Here is a 12478-nt window from a genome sequence, read left to right as displayed (position 1 = left end):
TGGATGGCTTGAAGGTGAAACGCCACAGGACGTTAAAGCTTGAACGGCACTCCGACAAACTTCTCCATTGGTAGACCTCTGTTAATGTGACGGATTCGCAGCTCAGCCGCGATAAAGTCCGCCTGTGTCCTGGGGAAACATAGCCTCGGATCTTTCGTCGGAGGTGTCAGGGGTTCCGAGAACCAGCCGTATCTAGCGACGAGACGCGTAAACCTTCGTCAGAAACGGAAAGACGTTGCGTGTGGTCGAGCGTAGTTACCACTATGCTCGCAAGTGGTCGTACTCCATGTTAACCGTAGGTGGCCTGAACGTGTAAATATCCGTGGGCAGCAAGATGGTGCGCCTCGCGATCAAGTCGACGTAGTCCTGGCGAACTTCGGACAGCGGGATCACCTCGTGCTTCGCGTAAAACTTACCGGTCGGAGGTATCGTTCGCGCGATGGGCACGAACTTTTCTTGCAACTTTATGTACTTCTTCTCCGTCTCGAATACCTCGGTGTAAAATCGGAGCTTTATAGGATTCATGACGCCGACAGGGTTTTCTCGAACGAGTCGACAGAGTTGGCCGCGAATGAATTGTGATTTTCGTGCGTGCCGCTGAAATTTTTGTTAACCGCGGAAAGAAGTCGGATTGCTTGGCCGGATACGTGAAAATTTCGCGTGCGCGAAAAATACGAATGTCGACTGAAGTGATCGTGAAAGTTTGAGACGCGACGAGCGCGAGTGCCACGGAATGCTAATTGGTAGTGCATAGGAAACGTCCAACTCGAGTCGATCGTGTTCCAGTAAACTTGTCGCGAGGGGCAAACGTTGAAAGAGGGTAATAACACCGTTTGAGTATCGATGTTTATTTTAAAATACGTATATGAATAGAAAACGCATACATAACATGATAACAAGCGGAAGACCGTGGCTGATCAGTCAGTGGGTTCCCATAGCTGCAAACATCTCGCAACATCTCCAGCGATTTCAAATTAAGACGAAAGGGGTCGGGTATTCGAGTAGGTGCCTACTGGACGCATCATCGACGCGGCGAGGAATCGAAGTAGCCGTCACTTTTTCCTTTCAGTTTCTAGCGCGCGCTGGAAACGCGGTGCTCGATGAGTATGGAGGTGGCAGTCCTCGGTCAGCATCCTCGTTCCTGCAGCGCGATGGTCGGTAGCGCCTACGACTAGGCCTGCTCGCTACACTCGCTACTGGATGTCGCACTTGGTGAAAATCCAGTGGCCAGCGTAATCTGCTACGATGCTTTTACTTATATCTCTATAAATACTGGAGCCAAGATCATTCTGCGAACATTCGCGCGTTTCACGGTCGGAAGAGAGAAGAAACGGACGCACGGTAGGCTCGCGACTGCACGCATACACAGAGATATGCGCGCACGGAGGATCGGTAGTACATACATCCAGTGAATGTGGCTCGCACTAGCCACGAGTAGACACCTTCTCGAAACTGCGGTTTCTCAAGAAGAAGAATTTAAGTAGTTACTTTTACAAGACACACTTCTACGTAACACAGGAATAATAATATTAATAATAGTAGTAGTAGTAATGATAACAGTAATAATAATGGTAATAGTAGTAGTAGTAGCAGCGGTAATAATAATAATAATAATAGTAATGATAACGATAATGATAGTAGCAGTAATGATAAAAAAACAACGATTGCAATCGCGTGGTTGTTGGATTTATGAAAGAAACTCTGCAACGGTAAACGATAGTTTAACGACACAACAGCAATCATTCCTGCGAATCTACCTATTCAGTAGATTGCAACGGGAGCAAGCGGTAGTCGGTAGACGCATGTTTCGTCAATGTCGAGGAAGGGCAAATGAAGTCGTTTAGGCTGTTTACTCGATGCGTCCACCGTTAGGAATTCATTTACAGTCGCTTTCCGAAAAACATCGCTGGTAACAGACGGTACAACAGTGGCGAGCTAGGCGCGGTATAAAATCTTTGGTAAAGTTACAGTTGCGACGTTATCGACGGGCGTCGACGCGACCACAGCTGGTATCGACTAAATTAACAGACTAGAATAAAGTCGGTGTAATCGTTGAAAGACCAACCATCTTCGATAGTAGGTTTATATTCGTAAGTTTTTTTTTTTTATTCTAAGGCGACACAGAGTCGAATTCGGTAGTCTCGTTGCGTGTCGGTTGACGCGGAAAATAAATAATCGACTCGTCCCGTGTATCGTTGAGCTCTGATCGATGGTAGATCGACGTTTTGTTTTCTCGATCGATAGGCCCGGATCAACGGACGAACGCTCGCGCACCGCAGCCTTTACGCGGAAAGGTAGGTATCTGGCCGGCGATTAAGTTTACGGCCGACTTAGCTACAATCGGCGGCACCGGTGCATGTCGGTTCCGCGGAAGTCGATGGCAAGTGTTTAGTTTCGCTGTTGCTCCTGAAAGTGGAAGGAGAATTACGTTGGAGGAGAAAACCGCGAACTAGCGTTCCGCAAGTTGGGAGGGGCGATTCGATAAAGCCAGCTGTTACCTTCTCTGCTCGCTGGATCCGTGTTGATCGGACTGCTCTGCGAGCTCCGAGCTTGCGCTGCTCTCCGCGTAAGCTTTGCGTTTGCTCCCATGGAAATGGAGATCCCCCACGTTCCCGTTGTAGTATCCGTTCTCGCTCCTGTTCAGATACTCGCTGGAAATGGGCGACCTCCTAACCGGCAAGTAGTCCGAGCAGGTCGGGGCCAGCAGCTCCTCGTAGTATTCCACGGTCTTGGGCTCCGAGACGGTGGCGCTGCCGTATTTTCTCGGTAACGTCGACGAAGGGAATGCGGTGGCGTGGCTGTCGGCCGCGGTGTCGTTGAGCAAGCTCGAGAGTGGGGTCCTGTAGTTTCCGTAGCTCCCTAGATCGCTGTCCACGCCAAAGTCGGCGCTGTGATACTTCGCCCTGGACGCGGAGAGGTCGAACGTGGGGGACCTGAGGTACCTCCTTAGCGGATCGTACGAGGAGGAAAGTGGAGGTAGATGCTCGGTCGGCGACTTCAGGTCGGTGACGTACGGTGTGGAGGCGCTGGCATCGGAGTACAGCTTACAATTAGGTCTCTCTAGGGACCTATTGCGGCCGACTCCTACGTTTTCGTCACCGTACAAGTTGTAGCCCCTGTCTCCGTGCCTGGTCTTGGAGGCGGCTGCCAAGCCGTAGCCGGTGGCTCCGTACTTGCTGCGATCGCGGTTCTCTCGGTGTCCACTGAAGCTATATTTCCGCGGCAAGGTGGCGCTGGCGGTTAGCCCGAGGCCCGGCGGAGGGGCCGTCAACGACGGTCGTCTCCTGTCGTTGAACCTCGAGTAGAAGCTCCGTCTGCGGATTCGGTCGATCACGGAGTCCGAGTTGTCGGTTCTGGCGAAAAGGGCATGAGAAGGGGACGTGGGCGAGTGCAAGTCGGGTCGCGCGTGATTCAACTCCGCCGAGCTCACCGACCACGAGTCGAAGCTGTTGGGGTCGTCGACGGGCGAGAACGGCTCGTTCGCGTAATCGACCGGAGATCCTTTTGAACTTTTGGCGGTGGTCTCGGTGGAGCTGGCTCTGTCGACCGGCAGCGACGGTGGTGGTGTCCGTTCCTCCGTCTTCTCGTCCGACGTCTCCCGTACACCTATATCGGCGAGCCGTTGGGCCGTCCGGGTGGCCGCGTCGTTGTTCGAGGACTCCGCGTGGCTCTCGATCATTCGAGCGCACTCGGTTACCTCTCTCTTGAGTTCGGCCACGTCTTTGGCACGCAACGGCTTATCGATGATTATCTTGTTTCCAGTGATGCTGGCGCGGTGCGTTACTTTCGACAGGCACTCCATCAGCTTGTCGGGAACGTCCTCTTTCGCGGCCGTCTTTGGAGATTCGACGGCCGACTTGGAGCCGTCCGATTCGGATTTTGGCGAGTCCTTCTTGGCCGCGTTGTTCCTGAACGAGTGATGGGGTATCTTGGACAGGTCTAGCTTCAGGTTGCTCCGATTGGCGCGCTGCGACTCCGGATGGCTCTTCGTATCCGCCGCGGCCGCTTCCTCCGCGGATTTCCCTGGACTCGGCTTCTTTGGTAAGCAGTTGCCCAGGGACTTCGTGGAGGGCCTCGCGTTCTGCTCCACCTCCGCACGCTCCGCGAGCTTCGCCTCGGTGTGGCTAGAGCGCGCTGACGACGAGGACCGTCCGGCGAGCGGCTGCGAGCCGACGCCGTTCTTGGCGACGAGGCCGGAACCGGCCGGCTCGGGACTCCTCTTGGTCGTCGGGGCTTTCCCCGATTTCGCTTTCTCCTCTGTCTTGCTCTCAGAGCTGTCGGACGACTTCTTCACCACCTTCTTCACTACCCGTACTATCTTCTTCTTCTTCTTCTTCGCTCCATCAGCGTCGCTGCTCTCCGCAGTCTCGTTTGGCTTCACCGATTTCTTCGGTGTAGCCAGTTTCTCCGGCTCCTCGCGTCTAGCCACGTCCATGCTCGAGCTGCTCTCTGCCAGCGACCGATTCCTTTTCGTCTTTAGCTGCTTCTTGTCCATGGCAGCGTCGCCAGACAAGCCCTCCGTTTGCTTGCCCGCAGATTCGTCCAGCGTATTTCTTCCCTCGTTCGATATCTCGCGCGAGTCTGTCGGCGATCTCTTCGTCTCTTTGGATTCCTTCTCGTTCGACGGTCTCCTCTCTTTCGCGCTAATCGCAGATTTCTCCTGCTTCGGCTTCTCTTTGGAGGGAGACCGTTTCGGAGATTCTCGCCCGAGCTTCTCCGCGGTAGCCGGCTGCTTTTTCGCCTCCCCGAGCTTCTTCGCTGACTTGGAGTCGGTCTTGGCGAACTTGGTCGGTATCTTGCTGCTGGTGGAGGGTGCCTCATCGACGGAGGACGCGTCCGCTCGGGCGCTCTTCGGCGGGCTCTTCTTTAGCCTGCTTAGAAACGCGTTTTGCGCCCGCGCCACTCCGTTCGCGGCCTGTTTCGTGTCCGCGCTCCTGAACAACCCTAACACCGAGGACACGCGGCTCTTGGCCGAGCTCTGACGCTCGGACGGCCGTGGCTTCTTCGAGGACAGATCCTCCACGCTGATGGCTTTCTTGATAGCGCCGCTGGGCTCGCCGGTGGACGGAACCGCGGCCGGAGGCGCCGAGTGCTCGCGCACGGCCTCGTTCGTCACCGCACCGTTGGCCACCGGTTTCGCCACCGTGTCCTCGCCCGATCCAAGCTTCTCCAGCTTCTTCTCTAAAGAATGGAGAAAGCTTCTTCGGGACTCCTGCCGCTCGACTTTCGCGTGCCGACATTCCTCCGACGAGTCCTCCCTGGACTTCTCCTCCGAACGATCTTCCGAGCGACGATCCTTTCTCAGAGAGTTGATCTCGTTCTTCAGCTCCTTGTCCCGCTTCTCCAGCTCGGCCACGTTCTCCTGCGATTTCTTCTCGTTCTTCCTCTTAATGAAGCGGGACTTGCGCCGCTCGTTTTCCGCCGCCTTTTGCTCCTCCTTCTCCTTCACGTATCGGCTCTCCTCCCTGGGAGTATCGAAGAAGTCCGGTCGCAGGAATCGCGATATCCGGTGCTGCTTGGACCTCTGCGGCTTCTCCTTCTCCTTGTCCCTCGGGTCGGTTTCTCGGTTGCCGCTGGCCTTGAACAGCTTGCTCAGGAGGGATTTCTCGGGGCTGGTGGCGCGCGAGCCGAGGCCGCGGTCCTGCGAGTCAGCGAATGACTTTCGCCGATCGCTGAGCAGGCTGGGCGGCTCTCTTGTCAGCGAGCCGGAGCGCAGTCGCAGGCTTGGGATGCAGGTCCGTCGCTTGGAGACGCCCGAGGAGCCAGTCGCCTCGGCGATCGAGATCAACGACTGTTTCTCGCATTTGTCGGTGTCCCGGTAGCTGGTGGTCAAGTTCGGGTTGAACTTGCTCGGTCCTAGGTTCTTCAGCTTCGACTCCTTGATCAGATTCTCCGCGGCTAGCAGCCTGTTCTCGAAGTTCCTGGAGAGATGGTCGGACCTGGCGTAGATGGACTTGTAGTCGATCGGATTGGAGGAGGACTCGGTGGGCGAGGTCTCGTACGACTTGGCCGACAAGCTGGAGGTCGCGTCTTGCAGGTTCGTGTTCGAGGTGCAGACAGAGACGGAGGTGCACTCCGAGACGGATCCGTTGTCCGCGTCGGTTGTCTCTTCCTGTATCTTCTCCGTTCTGTACGGGTGGAAGCTCTCCCGCCGAAGCTTGCCCGTGGCCGACGCGTCCTTGTACTTTCTGCCGAGGGTCATTGCCTGTCCAGGGAACGGCGGCAACGACTTGTCGTAGCCGTTGCTCTCATCGACGTCCGCGTCGTCGTCGTTCTCGTCGTTGCGGCGATGGCCTTCGTCAGCGTCGTAGTCGTCGTCGAACAGGCTGACGCTTCGCCTCGGTGACCTGCGCGACCTGTCTCTGTCTCTGTCTCTGCTGGCTGTTTCGAGGAGGCTGTTGGTCCTTCGGATGGACCTGTTGGCCGGCCGTTGCTTGTACTCGGTCTGATCGGAGATGGTGGACGCGGACCGATCTCCGGCCTCGGACGTGTCCAGCAAGCTGACCGTCTCCCGGCTCGGCGACCGGTACCGTGTCTCGTACGGCAAGGATTGTCTGGTTTGCTCGATGAACGTTCTGCTCAGCCGTCTGGCCAAGCTGGGCGTAAAGCTCTGCTCTAACGATTCCTGCGCCTCTTTCGCCACTTGCGTCGGCTCCGCTTCTATGTCTTCGCGTTCTACTTTATCTGAAAAAAAGAGCGAGATAATGTCTGGGCGAATTTTAAAAAAAAAAAAAACAACAACAACCGCGACGCTCGGACGTTACGGGATGCAAGCGGACAAAATACTCTCGTTTCCTCGGTATTTACACTCCTTTATTTCTACATACATGAAACGTGTTGCTTCTGGTATATAAAATTTCAGGTGGGAATTAATAAATAAATCTAATCGAAAGATTCGGCGAACGAAACATTGCTCGTACGATCACGCCGCACCGCGAGTACTCTCCAGTTTAGTCGCGTCCGCGACTTCGCCGACCAATGTTTCCTCCGACCTAACGGTTAATCTGTTCCGTCGACCCTTTGGCATAAAGTTCCGTTCCGCGCGGAAGAAGATCGTCTACGCGATTGCCCGAATGTCGCTCGGAAGGTGACCCGAGGAAGCTTGGCTCTTTGCACTTTTCTGCGTGCGATAGGTAATCGTAGATCGGAGAAAGAGGCGAACGGAGATAGGGGTGGATTAACAATTAGAAACTATCGCCAACTGTAGGGTAGATGCAGCGTTTGTGGCCACTTTAAGGTATTGCACCAGTTTTGGCCACTTCTTAACCCTCGGGCGGGCCAAGGGCGGATCCAGAGGAGGGCGATAGGGGCGATCGCCCCTCCCCCTCTCCCAAGACTAATAAAAGAAAAATATTACGACACTGTGTACTATTCTGTATACATAATTAATGTGAATGTAATTATTTAGGTTATAGTATCAGATAGTGATATTAAAATATAAATTACAAGGAAATTTTAAATATTGTAAAGGAAGATTAAAAAATGTACTTATGTACTTTTACATATTTCGCCCCCTCCAAGAAAGGCTCCTGAATCCGCCACTGGGGCGGGCGCGCCAATGAGAGGTACACGAGCAGGCGCTTGGTGAACTCAGTTGATCAGTTGAAAATAATCATTTCAGCCCCCTTATATATATTACACTTCAGAAACGGTTTCTCCGTTGACAGTGGTAACTTAAATTAAATGCGATGGGAAAATATTAGCAATGCATCGAAAAATACAGTAAATGTATTTAAAAACACCAGAAATAGTATACGTGAAACATTTTTAAGATGAAAAATGAAAATCAACTGGCACAAGCATCGTAGGGTTCTCGAAACACGCCACGATCGCGCGGAGAGAATGTTTGTCTCACCGAGACCTAATGAAGGAAATGCGCGGATCGGTGAACGGAGTTCGCAAAGCGCGCCCGCTCGAGGGTTGAAAAATATAATATTTTTCCGGGTAAGCAATAAATGTAACCTTATATTTCTGGCGATATACCAAACAAAATATTTATGATGTGAAATTTTCCGCATAATGATCTGCAAGCAATTTAGAAATAAGATAATTATGCGCATGGCCGAAAACAGTGGAATGGCCGCAAACGGTACATCTACCCTACTCTTGTTACGAAAACACTGGCAAAGTTGAATCGAACGGCCGAAAGAAGCGCGACGAGTGCGAAGAGCCAATGCACGGCAAACGTGTCGGCGACATTCTCAGCCCTAATTGTAAGTACGACATTCAACATTCAACTAGCCGACGCTATCGTTTGCAATCTTTCGTTTCTCTTTTACCCAGGGTCTGCTTTACGCTTCGGGTAATTTTCATTCGAACGCCACGAAACAGGCAAAGGTGTCGGTAGCCCTACCGATTCTGGCACTTTGAGGGACAAAAGCTGTCGTTACGTAAATACGTACTGCTGCAGCGACGCTCTTGTTTAAAAATATACAGACATCGACGGAAAATCAACGACACATGACACGTCCATCGTACACATATATACACACGCGCTTACACATGTATCTGCAGGTATTAATGCAAGAAATGATTAATGAGGAAAGACCCCGAACCGAGAAATTCAAAAAATTCTGAAACTTCGTGAATATGTAGAGAATTTCCTCCTGATTATAACGAAATTTTTGTTTGCTGCCCAAACTCACCCTAGGGGAGTGTAATTGACCCCTGAAAATCCGGTTAGTCTCCGATTTTGTGTTAACAATCGTGAACTATAAAATATTTTTTTTATCAAATGATAGATCTAATTCAAAGAAGTAACTTTTGTCTTGAAACTTTTTTTCTATCTCTTAGAGTTCGCGAGTTATAACACAAAATCGAAAAATAGCCGAATTTTCAGGAGTTAATTTCACCCCCGTCGAGTGAATTTGGGCAGCGAACAAAAATTGCGTTGTAATCAGCAGGAAATCCTTTACAAATTCACAAAGTTTGCGAATTTTTTGAATTTTCGGGTTCGGGATGTTCCCTTGTAACTCGACGCGCGTTACGAAAAGTAGCACGTTTCAATTTTCTTACGAAATACAGCACGTTTGCCTTCGTCGTTACGAAAGCTATCAGATTTCGGTTTTCGCTTCGAAAACTAGCATCTTTGAGCGATTTGCCGCGAAAAGTAGCATGCTCCGTTTGTAGCTACGAAAAGCAGCACATTTGGATGGTTGGCTACGAAACATCGAGCGCGTCAACTTAAATACCTTCCGACGCGATTTTTATTTAGTACTAGGTCGGTAATTTATTAAACATTAAACGAATGTGCTTCGTTACGTGGCAAACTGACACTTGCTGTTCTTCGTAAGAAAACTGAAACGCGCCACTTTTCGTAACGCACGTCGAAGTGTAAATTGATACACTCGTCGAACGGTTACATGCAGATAAGAGAGGCTGGCTATATGCGTATGCGTACAAATTGTTATAGATCCATTACGGATCTGAACGAAGAAGAATATGGTATTTGCGAGACGCAAAGGCTCACTTTCCAATCCCGTGCACGCGCTGCACGTCCAATCCCGTGTTACTCGCGATAAGTAGGGGGAGCTCGCGATCGTAGGGGGAGCTCGCGTCGCGTCGGAAAGAATTGTCGAGTCGAGCGGGTCTGGAAAGTTCGCCCTCGTGGCTGCGTAACATCGAAATAAATACCTTAATCGTCTTACAAGTAGGTGTCTAAATCGCAACACGTCAACTGTGTAAACGTAAGTCGAAACAGATGCAGTGTACAACATTAAATACAGTATAGTAGCATTATCAAAGCATGCCGAGACAATGTAAAGTAATAAAACGCTGTTATTTAAACTCTTAAAAACACAACAAATATCAGCCATCTCAAACAAGGGTTAGTTCGTTCGCCTTGTAGTATACGATCTCTCGAGTCTCGAGTTGCCTTATCTCAACAGTGTAAAACTCTTTCTCTTGTGCAACGAATTTAAATGTTTGTTAAAGGAAACGCGACAACAAGTGGCGTATTCGCCGATGTGTTTGCTTCCGTTTCGTTGGTACATAACGGGGACCGAGCGCGATTCGTTTCGATGAGTATTATGTACCTACATATGTATTATCGTATCACATTTCGCAGCGACAGATCGCTGTGTCTGTACTCGTCGCTTTGTCTACTTCATGCTCGCGATCTTGTCCGCCCCGCGCCACCTGCAAGGGAACAAGACTAACAGGACGAAGGACACTCGCCGACCGGCGTTCGGCAAGACGCGGACAAATGGATAAATCGTATTGGTAGTAACCTGATCCGTCCAACCATCTCGACAGCTTGCATATATGTACTATGTAGGGGGTCTCCTAATTTCTCACGCGTCACACGATTCATCCTCTCCTACGTTTATCTTGAAATCCCTGTTCTTCTTTGCCGTGTTCTCGTTGCAGTGTTTCCCGGACGATCGTCGAAAGAACGCGTTCGAAGCCACGCCCCGCGATAATAATAAATGCCTCGGGAAGGTTAGATAGCGTTTTCGAACGCGCCATGTAAAACCAGTTATACGTCGGTTGTGTTCCAATCGATGCGATGCGATGGCTCGAAATCGCTTTAACCCCTTCGAATCTAACTTCAGATTCTTATACTTGTCCCACAAAGAATCGTAGCGCACGCACATGCACACAATACATAGTAAGTAAAAAAATAAAATAAGAGAAGTGAAAAGAAAAGGAAGTGCAAACCTTTGGCGCTAACGTGTTTCTTTATTCGCTTTTATTCCATACTACAAACAAAACCTGATAGATTTATAAATAAATAATAATAATGTACTTGGTAAACTTTGGATATAGAAAAGATTATCCGCGAACGGGAGAGAAAAGAGAAGAAAATAAAATGGTCGCGTAAAATTGGGGAACGAAGGTAGAAGAGGTTAAAGGTTGATATGCCGATATGCCTCCGACGATCTAGTAACCGAGTGGTCGAGTGTATGTTGTCATGATGTCATGTTGTCGTCGTTCACGCGCGTTGTGGTCGTGTCAGCTGGATGACGGGATCGACGAGCTCCGCTCCGTGCACCGCGAAACATTTCGCAGGTACTTGCGATTGCTGCGAATCAGCCGAATTCCAGCAAGCGTGATCGATCGATCGATCGGTGCGAAGTGCGGACGATTAAAGCGCGATAAACGGAGCAGATGGGTTCGAGGCTTCGTCCACGAGCTGACGTTCGCTAGATAGAAAGTGTAGCATAGTACCTAACTTGATTTGCGTTTGCCTATTGGGGATTACCGTCTGCCCGCCTACGTAGAGTCACTCGTACGGTCGCTGCAACAACCGTCAGAAAAGACCGTCAATTACACGTGCCACAAAACCAATCCACTGCGATCTTTCAGATTTCAGACTATATTTTCGATCGTCGTGCTTCACGCACCGCTTTATGCTCTGCTATCGAGCGCGACAAGAACGATGCCATGCCATTTTCCTTGCTAAACCGGGCACGGTGTGTGCAACAGGACAGATAAGAAACTTACTCGCGCTTGGTAGTCGCTGCAAAACGATCGACTTACGCTTCTAGAGAATCTAGACAGTGCGCGGAGTCGGTCGATACTTATGTATTCGCTATTCAGAAATATTAATTAACAGAGATAAAACATTGGTAATTTGAATTTTCCATAAAAAAAAGTATCTAATAGCGGTGAGTAGCTTCTGGCATCTTTCTTCCGATCGAAACGTGTCTTTTCTTTCTTTTCAGCTTGGACATAACGACGTGTCAAACTATTTAGCAAAACCTTATTCGTATTCGTTCGCATCTGGTTGCAATAAATTACTGACCCGATTGTATATACCGTTACTTTTATCAGAAAGATTTGTTCAAGCATACGTATTACTTTCCCTTACTTTCCCTTCCGCAGAATCGAAGAAAGTTACATAGGTACATACGTATCTACTGACAATACGACATTACCGACTGTGTCCGCGGCAAACGAGCGAAACAAGCGTGAGTCTAGGAACGGATGAATCTTGGACACCGAAAATATAACCTCTCGAACAGTATCGGTCAGCAGTGGCAAAGAATCAATTACTCGTTTGATCGCTGATTGAAGAGTCGACGATAGACGTGAAGTAGATGCATGAATTTTGATTAAAGATGGATTCTGTCTTGGATAGCGTACACTGAATTACCTCGTGTGTGTTCGTGTGTCGTGTGTATGGATACGTGTGCAGTCATGCTGTAATACTTTAGTATACACTTAATAAATTAAAGAAGAAAAATGAATTACGGCTACTCGTGTTAATAGGATAGTATACAAGTCAACAACAACATTGCAACTTGCTGCTACTGCGTATTACGAGGTTCTATGTCAGGCAAAGTATGAGTCATGTCTGTGAGTAATGTTCAAACACCTGTGCGCTTCTTGTCCCCGGAACAAATAGCACGATTAATCGACTAGAGATATTAAATTGCAAATGCCATCGGTCGTATTTTCGGAATCGCGAGATCGTGAACAACAGGCGGGTACTTCTCGCGAGGAACATCGTGCAGACATGCGCTTAGAAAAGTAT

General features: G+C 50.0%; 2 protein-coding genes and 1 long non-coding RNA gene across 5 annotated transcripts in view; 1 reads left to right on the top strand and 2 right to left on the bottom strand.

The window, feature by feature from the left end:
* Positions 1 to 16: 16 nt before the first annotated feature.
* LOC143366152 (uncharacterized) lies at positions 17 to 1430 on the bottom strand. The gene is made up of 2 exons (XM_076806985.1): positions 284 to 1430; positions 17 to 192 (listed from the first exon to the last, which is right to left on the bottom strand). The coding sequence occupies exons 1-2, from the start codon at positions 523 to 525 to the stop codon at positions 33 to 35; spliced, it is 402 nt and encodes a 133-aa protein (XP_076663100.1). The 5' UTR covers positions 526 to 1430; the 3' UTR covers positions 17 to 32.
* Positions 1431 to 1584: 154 nt separating this feature from the next.
* Nuak1 (Nuak family kinase 1) overlaps positions 1585 to 12478 on the bottom strand; it is a 28580-nt gene continuing 17686 nt past the window's right edge. For all 3 annotated transcript variants that reach the window (XM_076806909.1, XM_076806907.1, XM_076806908.1), the window contains exons 11-12: positions 2499 to 6684; positions 1585 to 2406 (exon numbers count right to left, since the gene is read on the bottom strand). In XM_076806909.1, coding sequence (XP_076663024.1) covers positions 2331 to 2406; positions 2499 to 6684 — 4262 coding nt within the window. In that variant the 3' untranslated portion in view covers positions 1585 to 2330. The remainder of the gene's footprint in view (positions 2407 to 2498; positions 6685 to 12478) is intronic.
* On the top strand, positions 8376 to 12337 carry LOC143366153 (uncharacterized). The gene is made up of 2 exons (XR_013084674.1): positions 8376 to 8514; positions 9413 to 12337. It is a non-coding gene; the product is annotated as an uncharacterized LOC143366153 (long non-coding RNA).

This window comes from Andrena cerasifolii, chromosome 2, assembly GCF_050908995.1.
Source record: "Andrena cerasifolii isolate SP2316 chromosome 2, iyAndCera1_principal, whole genome shotgun sequence".
Taxonomy (NCBI): Eukaryota; Metazoa; Arthropoda; class Insecta; order Hymenoptera; family Andrenidae; genus Andrena; species Andrena cerasifolii.
This window is presented reverse-complemented; position numbering and strand designations above follow the sequence as displayed.